The sequence below is a fragment of the Netta rufina genome (genome assembly GCF_964035555.1).
Source record: "Netta rufina genome assembly, chromosome: 15".
NCBI lineage: Eukaryota > Metazoa > Chordata > Aves > Anseriformes > Anatidae > Netta > Netta rufina.
The window spans coordinates 15,065,441-15,080,318 of NC_140138.1; the positions used below are offsets into that span (position 1 = coordinate 15,065,441).

At 39.6% G+C, this 14,878-nt stretch overlaps 1 protein-coding gene across 4 annotated transcripts in view; it reads left to right on the top strand.

The window, feature by feature from the left end:
• USP22 (ubiquitin specific peptidase 22) overlaps positions 1 to 14,878 on the top strand; it is a 98,455-nt gene that overhangs the window by 59,081 nt on the left and 24,496 nt on the right. For all 4 annotated transcript variants that reach the window (XR_014618871.1, XM_084295651.1, XM_084295653.1 and 1 more), the window contains one exon: positions 13,559 to 13,728. Coding sequence is in view for 3 of the 4 variants with exons in the window: in XM_084295651.1 (XP_084151777.1) it covers positions 13,559 to 13,728 (170 nt within the window). In the remaining variant the exon portion in view is untranslated. The remainder of the gene's footprint in view (positions 1 to 13,558; positions 13,729 to 14,878) is intronic.

Below are 14,878 nucleotides of genomic sequence, written 5' to 3' on the forward strand. Positions count from 1 at the left end.
ACTGATATTTTTTCAGTTCATCTCTTTTTGCAGTAGTGTACAGGTTGCTAAAGAAACCACCAGACTTGCTTTTGTAGATGGGGAGTATTCTTAGCAACTCCTGGAAGTAAGATACTTGGAATTTTGGAATAGCTGTGTATAGAAATAAAACCTATGCCTTTTCTTTCCAGTAAAGATTAACAAAATGTCAAAAACAGTTCTGAAGAGAAGTTACCTTGAAGTTTGAGCTTCGTGATAGGCTGGCATTGAAAGCAGCTTTAGCAGTGATGTGCTAAGTGTGTTATGGAGGCAAGTCTTACTTTCAGGGTTCTTAAAGGTTTTAATTTTTGTGGCTTTATGTGGGAGCAGTTTACTTCAAAACAGAATAGCAAGCTGAGTAGAACCTTTGTGTGGACTCGATGCTGGCTAAAGAATAATGTTTTTTTTCATACTCGTTATAAAGAATTCTTTAAATGTATATATAAATAACAATAAGTGGTAAATGGTTTGACTTTTTCCTTTCCTATAAAGCTTGTTTTGCATGTTTTGTTGGTAGGGAAATAAAATCAGCAAGAGACACCAGTGTATAAGCACCTGCAATAATGTAAGCATTGAAGTTTGTAAGAGCTGCAATACTGACCTCCTGGATATTTACCTTCAATTCAACCCAGGAAGACAGTCCCAAGTTAAAACTACTTTGTGCAACAGGCAGATTGAGCTGGAGGTTGAATTTTTCTGTTATTCCGTCTTGGAAAACTGCCATACATGTTACTTGCACAGAAAATATTTTAATTTTGTAACTCTGGGGGGCTGAAACAAAGGAAGCTGCACTCTGTGTTCACAGCATGAAAATCCTTGGAAGACAGGGCTCTTGATCCAGGACTTGGATCATGTTCCAAAATTCTAACTCGAGACTCATTTTCTTCCTCTGGATTTTTAAAAGTGGATCCATGGTTGTGGTTCCTCCATACACATAACTTATTTCTCAAGACAGTGTTGCAGTTTCACTCTCCTAAAATTTTCTGTACGTCTTCGGATGCAGCTTCCTTGTTTGGATACAGACAGGTAGCAGCACTAAAAAGTCCCTTATTCCCCTCCTGTATGCTGATTTAATTTGCAAGTGTAATATGTTTGCTGACTCAATTATTTGTCTTTTATCTCTGTCTCTAATGGTAAAGTAGTTAACTTTTTTCAGTGCAGGGCTTTCTTCACTAAATCATTATGTAACTTTAATTTGCAGTCAAAACACTAGGCTTTTAACATGAAAAATACAGTAAATATTAGTTGTCAACATCTTCTCGAACTTTTTTCCTTTAAAATAAAGGAATGGATGCTTCTGATCAAGAAAAGCCCAACAGTAATGTATAGCCAGAACTTTAGATTCTGGCCCTCTGAACAAGGTATCTTTGTTTAGATAGAAGCGATTCTCTTAAAAACAAAGCTTTTCTTGGTATGGGGGGTATATTTTTACTATTCAGTGGTGTAGTCAGTGCAAAGATAGTTTCATAATCTCTAAATCAAGAGCCAGATAAGGAAGTTGCGAATTAACCCACATAGCTACTCTGATTGCAGCCTTAACATGTGCCTGCCTTGTCATGGGCAGAGATGTATCCTTAGCATGAGAAGGTGCTTTTCTTACTAGTAAAAAATAAAAAAAAAAGATTTTTCATTGTATCTTAACCTGTTTGACTCCATGTCATTAGAGAGCATGACATTTTCAACAAGGCCAGCGGTCTCCATCTCAGTTTTGTTCTTTTGTGGATCACTTTTGGATTATATTTACTATGACCTTCCATTCTGCTCTTTCCTTTCTGCTTCTAGAGTTGGGCTTCGTGTGGACAGAAGGTAGATACAGTATATACTGAAACCAGGAATGTGCATAAACAGCATGTGGCATGGTTTGTGTGTTGTGGATCGTTGGAATAGCTCTGTGCCAGTTCATCAACAATAATTTGTGCATATTAATATATTTGGATGCATTAAACTTCATTGGCAGTTATCGTACTCCTTAAGCTATTAATTTATGAAATCTGTTTTGAGGAAGGGTAAAAACTTGTTGGCAGCATATGGTGTGATATTGGGGGGAAAGGATGGCTGCGGGTGTGAATTTTATTTTGTCAGTTTAGTGGGAGTACCTCTTGTTCTTTAAAGATGCCATCTGCACAGGATTCTCACTGCAAGTCTTATGCTTCTGTGCAGATCATGCAAGAGCTCACTGAGCTTTAAGTTTGACTGCTTTGGGGGAGGGCAAGGAGAATACTTCATTCTGTGCTACCTTTTGAAGTATTTTGTTTAAAGGCTTTTTCCTTTGCCATCCACTTGCCATATATAAATATACCTTGAAGGATCCACAACTTAAGTAGCCTTTAAAGGCTGGTTGTCATAAGGCTCTGCATCAATCGTAGAGTAGTTTTGACAAACACAGATCCTGTTCTTCACCTACTGCTGTTCTTTTTAGATGCCGGGTGTCTTCTGTCTGTTCTCCCTGACCTTCCTGCAATTATCAGATTAATCATTCTTTTCACGCTCCGATTTATGGACTTTAATGTCTTGACCTTTGAGTTGTCTGGCGTGTGACACAGGATGGCTCCTGCCTCAGGTTCATGGTTGCTTCAGGGTTTCTCCATACCTTTATTCAACTTGTTTAAATTCATTCAGCTCTGTAGGTCTGAGCGCACAAAGAACCCTGCAGTTGTAAGGGGCCTGGCTTCGTTATTAAATCAATGAATGTTAGGCACTGCATATACCTTTGTGACATTTCATGTGGTGGTGGCTACTGTGCAGAAATAGGCACTCCAGCTCTTGATGTGATGCACATGTGCTTGCAGTGCATCGTATTTCATCTTTGTCCTCAAACTGATTGATCTTCAGGTGTTACGGGGCTCAGATAATCAAAGATATTACTAAGTATTAGAGCTCTGCGTGGTTATTTCTAGTGCCATCTATGAAAGACAATTTCTTCTATTGCGTGTTCTGTCAGTTTGAGATCCAGATTGTGTGTGTGCACTCCCTAATGTGCTTCACTCCCTGCTAAGAGATCCTGACAAAGATTGGATCAGGTTGAAGCATAACAGACAAAATATCTTCAGTGGGTCTTGATATGCCAAGATAAGAATTCAGAGAAGTTTGGTGCAAGTTCTGTTTCAGAACTTAATGTCTTTTTCAGTCTTCGTTGTTTCAGACGAGAGATTCAACTAGATAGGAATGATTTCCATGGGTGATTACATGCTGTATAGCTGCTTTCCTTTTTTCTTTTTTTAGAACACGATGCATTAGTTTCTTGACACCTGAGATAAAAATAATTTTGTGATGCAGATGGTCAGTAAAAATGCTGAAGATAATATATTGCAGGTATAAAAAGTGTCGTTTTCCTTATTCTTGGGGGGTGGGGGAGAAGGCCTGCTTTTAGGGATGGATTTAACTATTTTACTTCAGTTTATGAAAAGGCCTTTGCCTGACTTTTTCTAGTTCAGGTTATTTTTCACATTTACAATACAAGGCAGCCATTGCTTTACTGGGAACAACACTGCAACTTCACATTCTAGTCAGCAGAAATTGTTCCTGGAATACTTTTCATCCTGCCTAGATGAAAGCTCAACCCTTGTAGACTTGTCACAGCCTTTGCTCATCAGGAAACTGTGTGGCTGTCTCAGAATTGTTGTTAAGCTCTGCAGCTCCAAGATAGCGAAAGATTTACTCTAAAAGGAAGTATTTTCTCTTGTATTCTGATCTGTTCCTTTTTTACTCTAATCGTGATTAACATGCGGACACATTGTTTGGATCTGGCCCACAAAAGGCTTCTGTCTAGCTGTTATCTGGAACTGTATGGAGAGATAAAATGGCTCAGGCCATACCCACTCAGGTGCACAAAAATTTCTAGTGGAGAAAATCTGTAAGACTCTAATAACTTGGACAAGTTGTCCCTTTCCACATTTTAGGAGCTTTTGTGAACTTGTTGCTGTTTGAAGTATGACTAAATCTATTACTGTTCCAGAGCTCTAATAGTATAGGAGCATATCTATAGATTTCACACTGTATGTGCATCTGCCATATTAATGCTGTAGCAGTTTTTAAACTGTGTTACTTTATTAAGATGACACTGGAACACTTCAGAAAACAAGTGCATCCGGGGTTACTGCAGGATCTCATCACTGGAGAGTTTGAAGAACAATTCTGAAAAGCATTTGTTGGGAGTAATACAGGCAGTGATAATTCTGCCTTGAAGTAGAGGGAACGACCAGGTGACTTCTCAAGATCTACAGCTGTGCTTTGTGTGATTGTAGTGGAAGATCTGATGTACTATTCAGCTGTTTGGTCAAAAGCATTCACTTTATTCTGTTTTGGAAGCATGCTTCTTAATTTAAATCCACAGAGGAACAAAAACATTTGCAGTCCTCTGTCTTGCTTTAAACAACTTCTCTATTTACACAGTTTATATGAAAAATTAACCTTAAGAGGTTTGTTTGTTTATATTGCCAGATATTTTAGGAATGCTGACTCATTTTACCAGGCAGAGGGTACGTACACATGGGCAAGTTACCATCAAATCAGAAGGATGAGAACTTAAAGGATGTTGGGTGCTCCCGAATTGTGCTCTTGTCTGTGTGCCTGATCTTAACCCAAGCACACAGTCCCTGCGAAGTGACTGGCTGTAACCTCACAGCTTGGTTTACCACACTGCCAAAAGGGATCCCTTGCTTTGTAGAAAGTTCCATAAACCAGGGACTTACAGAAATTCAGCATAACACAATTGATCGGTATTATTCCAGAGAATCAAGGTACAAAGTGCCTGCGTACCACTGAAATCACAAAATATCTACAGGGCAGTGAAATCATAGGCAGCATGCCTGGTGGTGAAGAATGGAAATTCGCCTGGATTGTGGAATATTCTGTGTTTTGGCATCATCACTTTAGGTGTTGGTTCTAAGATGTGCATGTCATTAGTACAGAGAGGACCTTCTGTTCTGTGTGCTGTGGAATCATTGGTTTGAAGTTTTTGCTTCAATTTCTGTGCAATAATAGTCTGAAATGCTGTGCTTTTTTGTTTGATTGTACTCGTGGTAAGTTGCTTGATGGGTTTGATCCAAGGATGTGATTTTTCCGTAGGTTCTTCCACCAACATGTGTCAGAGCTGCATGTGTGGAAAGGCCAATCTGATGTTCTGAAAAGGAGTCTGTAGTAAAGCCTTCCTTGGTTAGAGATGTGCATTTTTCTCCTAAATCTGATGAAACTGGGGGAAACCTTTCTCAAATCGCATCTCCATTTGAGCGTGTTTATTTCCATATCATTAATATTTATTTTATATTCAAATAACTACAAACTACATCTCCTATGCTGAGCCTTTACTCCAGTTTTGTTGAAGTGTTAAGCCATTGCTTTTATTTGAAGGTACAGCACGGTACAGGGACACAGCAGAGCTCCTCCAGATCTGATTTATAGTACTGTTGATAGCTGCAAACTTCATTTTTTCTTGACCAGTGCTAGCAGGTATGAAACAAAGGAAATGAACTGAAATACCAGATCCTGGTGCTGACTGATCCCTTTGTATTATCCTCTGACCTTTTTCTTGCATTACTAAAGTGAATGAATGATATACTGAGCCACAAAAGCTCATATGCAGAACATCTGTGTAGTCTAAAAATGACATTGAATATAGTTAGTGACCATGGATTAGAAGCGGTGGTTACCTGTTCTCCATCCCATCCTTTCTTGGCAGCAGGGCAGTTAATTTTGTTTCCAGAGCAGTGAGGTAGGAATAGGAACACAGGCATTAGGGCTACAGCTGTTTTGCTGCTCAGTTGTTGGCTTTAGGCAGTTGCCTGCATGGATTTTTGTTGCAGCTGAGGAGATGGAAGAGCTGGAGGGCTGGCTGTGAAACAGGCTGACAGATCCTGGGTCCCTTCCTCATTCTGGCCCTGGCCTTTTGCCCTGACCTCTGCTGAGCTGTTTGAACCTGATTAAAGGGGTCAAAGATTCATCACTGTTTGCACATGATGAGTTTCACTGCCTCAAGGTGAGACTGATGTTTTTTTTTTTTCCATGCTAGCAAGGTAGACCATTCACCACGGAGTCGAGCAGGTACAAGAGGAGGATCCCTTTTGGCACCGGTTAGCTGTTAGATTGGTTTCATTGTCATGTGAAAATGCCCTCAGCCTCCCCTCCTTGTCAAAGGTGGCTCCTGTATTTTGTATCATACTGTAATATTAACCTGGCTGTGTGAACAGTCGCTGAATGAAAACGTGGAGGGGGCACTGCACACCTTTTCCAAGTCCAGGTCAAGTGTACGAGGCCGTTCCTGATGGTTCACAGAGCTGCTTTTGGAGTAGCTCCAGCAGCAGGGAGTCCCTAACTCCCTTGTTGCAATGTTTTCTAACTGTGAGACAATTATTTTTAATATCTAATTAAACTTCTTGTGAGCTCAGTCTTTTCTTATTATTATAGCTTGGGTAGGCCACAAGAGTTAATTACAGTCCTCTTTGCAGTTGCCTTTAACGTATTTGAAAATTGTCAGCCTGTCTGTTCCTCTATCAGCACTATCTCTTTTTTTAATTAACTAAGTCAACCAGTGGGTTCTTCAGTTATTTCTCAAGTCTCATGTATTAATTTCATGCAAATTTTCACTCATGTTCTTGCCTTTTCCTCAGTTTGCATAGATGTCTTAAAACGCGTGCTCAGTTCCAGACGTCATCCAGCTGAGGCTCTGCTGTCACCGGGGCAGAATAATTACCTCTCAGACCTTGTCATAAGATTAAGTTTAAAAATACCTTTTTTTTCTTTTTTCTTCAGTGCAGTATTGCATCGTTTAGGTTGAGTTGCTACCGTAGGTAGCCCCCTTATTGCCCCCTCAAATGCCCCCTTATTTTCTTCTTTTGCATTTAATTTTTCTTGTTTCCTACTCCACATTTTTATTGAATTGCTTTCAGATGGTTTCTCCAATATACCAATTTCCTTTTGGATGATTGTTTTGTCTCCCTACTACATTTGCACTATTTTGATATGGTTTTGCCCTTATGTTATGTGATGCTATTGAAGCTGTTGAATAAAAATACTGAATGCAATCAATTCCCCATCAATTAGGAGGGGCAGGGACAAACTAAATGCTGGAAAAAAACATTATTGGTAGCTGGATCCACACTAACTCCAGCCAAATTCAGCTTAGGTCTAGAGTAGCATGAGCATTTATGGTGTCAGCTTGGGTCAGTGAACAGTGTGACCATGTTTGCTGTGCCCAAAGTGAAGAACCTTCCAAGAAGTACTGGGGAATGCACTGTAACCACCTTTACTTGGACTGCTTAATCGTGCCCATGCAGAACTATTGCTGTTGTTTTCATCTTGTGGCACGGATAAGCCTCATGAACTATATCAATTCACAAAGACGTGCTAGAAAATCTGTTCATTTCTACTGCTGAGCATAGGACAGATGCTGCAAACATTGCTGTGGATGTTTCAGACAATTTAATATAGGTATGTTGCTACCTATCAGTAACTTAATATTTTTTGGATATTTTAATGGGGAAAAATGTAAAAAGGATGAATTGGGAAAATCTGCACGAATGCTGATGTCGCTACTGCACTGCCCAGTTGCACACGAATGTGCCAGAAATTATCAACAAAAGGCTTCAGGTTGTCATGTGAACCTGAACAAAGTGCTTGAGCATGCATTTAAATGCTGCTTTTAAGTCTTAGCACTCAATGGTGAGATTTTTCTTAAAGACAGCAAAAGTGGAAAGTAGGAGCTGACACGTTGCTCACATGCGTTGTTTTTCTTCTTCTTTGTGAACCATTTGGTTATCTGAAAGGTGGCGAAGCGACTCTTTCTAAAAGCAAAACCGCTTTTGGCCAGGAATGACTACCTTAGAAAACAAAACCAGACAAAAGCAAAACAACAGAAAACAAGAGCAAAACAGAAAAAAAAACACCATTAAACTGCAGAGCATCTTGTTAAGGTCACCGCTTGCACTCAATACACAGGATATATTCCCTGGTGCTGTTTTTGTTTGTTTGTTTTGAGTTGTCAGCTGCTCAGCTCTGGAACAAGTTGTATTTGGTTAATTCCTCTAAATGAACTGACCAACCCTTTGCCTCTGGGTAAAGTTATGTTAATAGGGTAAAGAGATTAATAATGAGGATGGATTGCACTTACTGTACAGCAGTGCCATACCGGAACTGAGTGCTGTCGGGGTTGGGTGATTGATCCATCTATCTTAAATAGTCTTCATCTTCTGGTGCTGAAATATATGCAAGGAAGAATACTGTTTGCTATTTCTCTCTTTCTGCTGAGTAAAGAAGATTTCTTTTATTGTATGGCAGTTAAATTTTATTATGAGTGGTATCTTTGGGGAGGGGGAGACAAAATAAACATCCTCTCCACTGTCCTTCCCCAAACAACAAGGTTTCTGTTTGTATATGTTTTTGGAATGCGAAGGTGGCATAATACCTAAATACTTTAATCTATCATTAAAAGAGTAAGTTCATGCTCTTGTAAAAATAGTAGAAGTAGTATAAGATACGATTGGCAGAACTCAAGTGAATTTCAAAACAGATTTTGATGTCAAAAATTCCCTCTTAAATTATAAAGTTAATGTGGTCAAACTGTTTCCTTGTATCAGTTAAGAACGAAAATAGGAAAAGAAATCCTGCCCTTAAAAACTCTGAAGCAAATCTATAAAACTGTTTGAATTTAAAGAATGCGATTTATGCCTCTTTGGAAACTCAGCTTCTGCTCAACCCCCTTACTTTTCTCTGCAGTTTTGTTTACAGCATTTCGAACACTGTGTGTTTACTGGAGGTTATTAAAAATAAATTGACTTGTTAACTTTGTTTCTAAGATCATGTGGTTGAAATCTTTTTCCTTTAAATTGTGGCAATAGTTTTTTGTTGAACTGTTTGCGAAATAAATTAATGTCATCAGTGAGTTTATAAAATACTTGAACAAAACTCCTCTAACTTGACTGTTCCCACTCCTGCAGTTGATGTGGGTCTTGTGCAGCCACTGAGAAAGGATGCTTCACCTGAAGCAGGGCAGAATAAATTATCCAAAACGGCATGGGTTTTTTGATTACTCACGTGATGACTAGTGGCACAGAACATCGTGCTTTTTCCTGTGTAGGCTTGTAGTTTCGTGTATTTGCATACTGCTACTCCCTTAAATGTGTAAATTTTTTTTTTCTTTCAAAAGGGATTATCTTTTGAGAATCATTGTTATTACCAACCCTATCAGCAGAAGCTGTGCTGCGTCTGGCATGCAAATGGCCCAGTAGTGTGCTGGCCTGGTTAGGACCAATGTTTGTAACGGAGACGTTCTGGAAATGTATGGCCTGGCCTTCACCTGAAACCTGAGAGCTGGGAAATGTATTTATTTTTTATTTTTTTTGCTTTAGGTACTAAAAAGTAGGACAGTTCTCCCTCGAGATCCGTTTTCAGAAAGATGCACTATAAGGATGTGGCAGTTCTTGTTGTATGAACATAAGATGAAAAAAAAAATGCTCTAAAAATCGTCATTGCTGTGCTGCATCGTGTATTTCCAAGGGTTATGCTGAACTCACTTTCTTTAAATATTTTAGCGAGCACTTCCTCAACTTGCACTGACTTTTGATGCTGTCTGATGGAGCTTCGGGGAACCACCAGCACCAGATGGGGAACTGGGAGGGTTGGGGACCAGAAAATTGCTCTAAGGTGTTGCCGGCCCGTGCTGAATCTATAAAGGATCTCAAGCTGGTTGTGCTTTAGCAAATCTGAATGGTTTCCTGATTTTTGTCTCCCAAAGCTGTGTTACATACTGACCTACGGTTTTACTTCCAGAAGGTTCATTCAAATAAATCACAGGTCTCTGCATGGTAATATTTGTTCAGACTGGTTTGTCTGCTCTTTCTATTCCAGCAGCAAGCCTAGTTTTTGAGACAAAGTGAGCTCCTTCCAGGAGGGCAAGTTAAGCACCTGATTGTTTTTTTCTGTCTTTTATATTCATGTGTGGTCTTCTCCTTTCCATTTCCCCCAGTCCCCCCCGCCCCGTAATAGCTGTACGGTTGCATTTCACAGAGAAGTGGAATTTCCTTATCTTGTTTTGGTTTTTTCATCTCGCCTGCGTGGGTGGACTTGCAGAACCAGTGTTCTAGATCTTCCTGCATCACAACAAGCATGTTTGCCCAGCGTTGCAGATCTATTACATTGAGCATTCGAAAAAAAACAATACCCGTTACTGGAAGAAGACTGAAGAACCGAAGCTGACAAAGGTAAGCCTGATACTTAGAGCCCAGCTTTGAGACCAAATATAAGAGGAAATTCCCAGGTGGGATTATCTGTGCTCAAGGCATTGTGGAAGTAGATTTCCTCTTTGTTTACACCCTGCCTGTTCAGCATGTGACAGAATGAGAATAGTGGTCATATCCCATGCATGATGATTAAAGAGTATTTTCTTTATGTTTCTACCATACGTGATAATTTTGTCTTGGCAGCAATATTCATTTACTTACAATATTTATATTTTTATCAGTAAGGTCAAGAAGAAAAGTAGTGCTTTTATATGAAATACAATTAACTACAAGAGCATACGTCTATGTTTAGAATATATTAGAGATCTCACTGGTTGCTCTTGCTCATTTCACTAAGAACAGAAATAAAGATACCATTACAAAGAACAGCAGAAATACCACAGCCTTATAACGAGAAGTTGGGTCCTGTTGGCAATCCTTAGAAAACGAGCTCACCCTCTGTGCAAGTACGTCCAGTGGAGACCACTGCTTTGATAGTAGCAAGAGTGGTGGACTCTTGCATTTGAGGTTTTAGCGCTTTATTTTTCTGCTAATTTATGACCCTCATGTTGCAACGCTGACTATTCCAGTTAAATATTGCCAGGCTCTATTAATGGAGAGGGTGTGGCAGGCACAACTCTTCTACATTCTCAATATTGTGTTGACCAGACTGCTGCATAGGCTGTATTTTTTAGCTGCTTCTCTCCAACAACATTTATTTTTTCCATAAAAGTTGCATGCAAGAGAATTTGTGGATCCGAGTTTTGCCAGCTCTTCAGTTTATAGATTAAATTTTGATGTTTTCCAAGATGCTGCAATTAGTTACGCAGTAGCTTAGCATTAGTTCAGTGCCATGTACCTGCTTCATTTCAGATGTCAGTCTAAGAGGCAGTATAGCAGCTTCAGTCATTGTTCCCTCGAGGATAAGAGTCATATATGCTCCTTTACCTTTTTCCCTTTCCAGTCAAGTAAGTTCTTGTCTTCTGCTACATTCACCATTTTCTTATTTTTATAGGGGTTAGAGGTATTCACATTTCAGCCTTGTCTGTTTTTCAGGTTAATTTGTTGTCGGTTCATTCACGTGAAGTCACAGCTAAGAAGCACTCTATACCCACAGAAAACGTGACACCAAAGACCAAGCAAGTAAAGAGTTAACCAAGAGAGCCTGCTGCCGAGTTTGACGCCTCTGTAACTAGTCTGGTGGAAACTTTGAGGAAGATTGATTCTTCTTGTGGTCACAGGGAAACAAGGTCCAGCCACAGGCATGTAATAAATGATGTTTAATAAATGATTCCAAAAAGCTGCCTTTATGTGTTTGCTTTTACTTGTGATTGCTCAATTAGATACTGAGAAGTGCTAGGGTGAGTCTCCCGATGTACCTACTGATTTTCCACTAGTCGTCTGCGCTGTGCACGCTGACTTTGAGTTCTGCTGCTGAACAGAGGGACCAAGTTTTCCAGGGAGAAATAGGGAGGGATTTTTCTGCTCAAAATGCCCCCGTGCATCTTGGGGGCATGTCCAGGGAGCCTCCCAAGCTTCTGTTGGCACCGACTGATTTAAATAAAAAGCAGTAAGTTTTAAATAGAGAACACAGGGGAGAGGCAGGCAGGAGATACCAACCAAACATTTCTCCACTTGCACAGCGTGACCACCTTTCTGTTGTGATCATGTTTGCAGCGATGTGTAGGCTGGGGATTCAACTAGGACTGTGTACATAGTCGAAGCCTCGCACCGTATTTCAGGCTGCTACAACAAATTAACGATTTAACACTTTGCTAATGTTATGCACACATTTCGTTTGGACTCCCAGCATGAAAATGAAGGGAATTATTGCAATAAGCTTTCTGCCCAGTAGAAGTTGTTACCGTATAAATGAGAAACTTTGTCCTGTACTTTGAGTAAACAGAAGCGACAGGAAGCTGTTGGAAGGAGGACTGTGTTTCACTAGGTACGGAAAGAAAATTTCAGAGGGCTCTGTGTCCATCGCCTACAGCTCAGTATGCAGCTCAAGCTGATGTAGTGCCGTTTCTCTCTGGTAACATAGCAACTGGACCACACCTCCTCCTGCTGAAGGATGCTAAAGAGCCCTTTGAGCACTATCTGGTGTACTGCAAGGGAACTGCACCATTTTTAATTACCACGGCATTGCCAGCTGATGCTTTTTTTTTCGTGGAATCGCGAGGATATTCTTTGTTCTCTATCAAGTAATCCATTTTTTCATTCACAGTTTGCGTAGTAATCCCATTTATATTTCAGAAGAGGACTGAGTTAAATTGAAATGAATATCAGAATGGTGTACATGTATCAGTGCATTTTTTCTTGTTTCAAAGTAAGCTTTTGATTAAAAAATAAGCATTCTTGTCCACCTGATGATCTTCTCGTTTAGCACTCCTGTATGGTGGTAGTATGTTAACATTTTGGAAGAGTACTCAAGGATTTGAGCATGTTTTTCTTCTCACTTAGACTTTGCAAATGACTGAAAAGCTTTCCCCACTCCTAACCTCTCTTCTGTTGTGCAACAAAAGAGCTTTCCTTTAAGCATCTTGGTTTCCAAGCACAAGAAATCGTCTCTGGGCATTACTGAACGTTTGACTTAAGGTGTGATGAATCCTCTTATGCCAAGTTAAATTTCGTGATGTGTACTGTAGATTAATGTTTAACTTAGTTCCACTCGCTTGTTTTAGCTAGCATTGTTCAGAGTTTTCCTTTAAGGTCGTTTTGCTGAGATCTCAGGTTTTGTGCAAAAAGAAGGATGCGCTAAGTCTGTATTGGACATCACAGCCTGACTTTTTGTTTTGCTCATGTTGAGGCTGTTCCCTTTGCTGTCTGTCTTAGGAAGATGTTTGTTGCAATTTAACAGTATAAAACCCTTATTTCGGCTTTATGACCTGCATGAGGGAAAGCCTTTTAAGCAATCTGAAAACTTATTGATTGATTTTAATATATTGGTACCATACCATAGTGATTTATCAGTTGTTGTCATTGCCATTTGGTATCAGCTTGGGGAGGGGGCGTGTTTTGGTGAGCTGTGGCAAAACAGCCCCTTCAAAAATAACTCTGTTGGTGTTGCTGTACTTTGAGTTTTACATTCTGCTAAGAATTTTAAACAAAAACCAATAAACTGTAGTGTATTTGCGAGAGCTTGTGACTCGAGTACATCAAAACCAATAGCCTACCTAAAACAACGTAAATTTTGGAGCTACACATTCTTAGTAAATCTGTGGCGTTATTGTGCAGACTGTATAAAAATGCAAATAAGTTAAATGTACTTTTTTTTTTTTTTTAACTTGATAATACTTATGTGTCCCCTCCCCCTTCTGTCTTTATAGGTCTACGAGGGCTAATCAATCTTGGGAACACATGTTTTATGAACTGTATTGTCCAGGCACTTACCCACACTCCACTGCTGCGAGATTTCTTCCTCTCCGACAGGCACAAATGTGAAATGCAAAGCCCCAGCTCATGTCTGGTCTGTGAAATGTCTACGCTTTTTCAGGAGGTGAGTGCTGTTTGCCACGATAACATCACCTTTCCACAGATGTTGACTATTTTGTATTCCGAAAGGAATCGTGTTCTATTTGCAAATAGAAAGGGGATGCAAATTCTGTTTCTCCTCAAGGTGGTAAAACACAGACTAAGATCCCACTCCCAAAAATACCTGACTGCTGAAAATGAAATTATTGGCCTTTAAGTCCTACACATAAGTCATCCTTGTTTAGGAAAAGGTGTTATTGGGCATAATTACAGTCCTGCCTGCTCTTCTGAGACTGACCTGCAGTCCTTAGTCTTAAAGCTGAATGTGTGCATTAATTAAAGGTGCAAGTTTTAACTTGAAAATGTGTCACAGGCTCTTCAGGTTATAATGGGAATAAGAATAAAGCGATACGCAGCCTTGTGGTTTTAGGCACTGGATTAGCTAGGTTTGTATAAATATTTTACGGATCTTGATTCAGTGCTTTCCAAAGGGAAAACATCTTTGTTACCATCTCTTAGGTGGAAATACGTTAATAGCTAGGAGAATGTAAACAATTGAATGTGTTGGTACAGTTTGTACCTTGCACAGAGGAACTCCTGTTCTTTCACTTTCTCCCCCAGGTGAATAGCTTTGTGATGTGCCTTTCCCTAGGTCTAATCTGTGGTGGATATGACGGGCGCATTCTTTTCGTTAGTAAATAGTAGAAGAGCTTTACTATCTTAATTCCACATGAGTAATGTAAGGACTACATGGCTAGACATGAGCTTCTAGTTTTAAAAAGAGTCTTTCTTAAAACATGTGCATGCACACATAGTCCTTTCCTTTCCCTCAGTGACTGATATGCTTTCATGGTAAGCAAAAGAAAAAAAAAATAGGGCCATAATATATGCTCTTACAGAGCATTTAAGGTAGCTGGAGACATTTGTACACCTAGCAGGTCATTGCAGGTGAGTTAAATGTATGTGAAAGGTAAAGTTCCCCCTTAGCCTTTCCAGTACAAAGTTTTTTTCTAATAGTGCTCAGTACTTGTGTCACTTTGCAACTTTTCATGCTACGTATCAGTCATTACTTGCATATTACAGTACTTATTTTGGATATATTTTTCAATTATTCTCAAGTCTGTCAGAAGTAAAGGTAAAAACAAGAGACAGACATACCAATAGGTTGCAGCTGA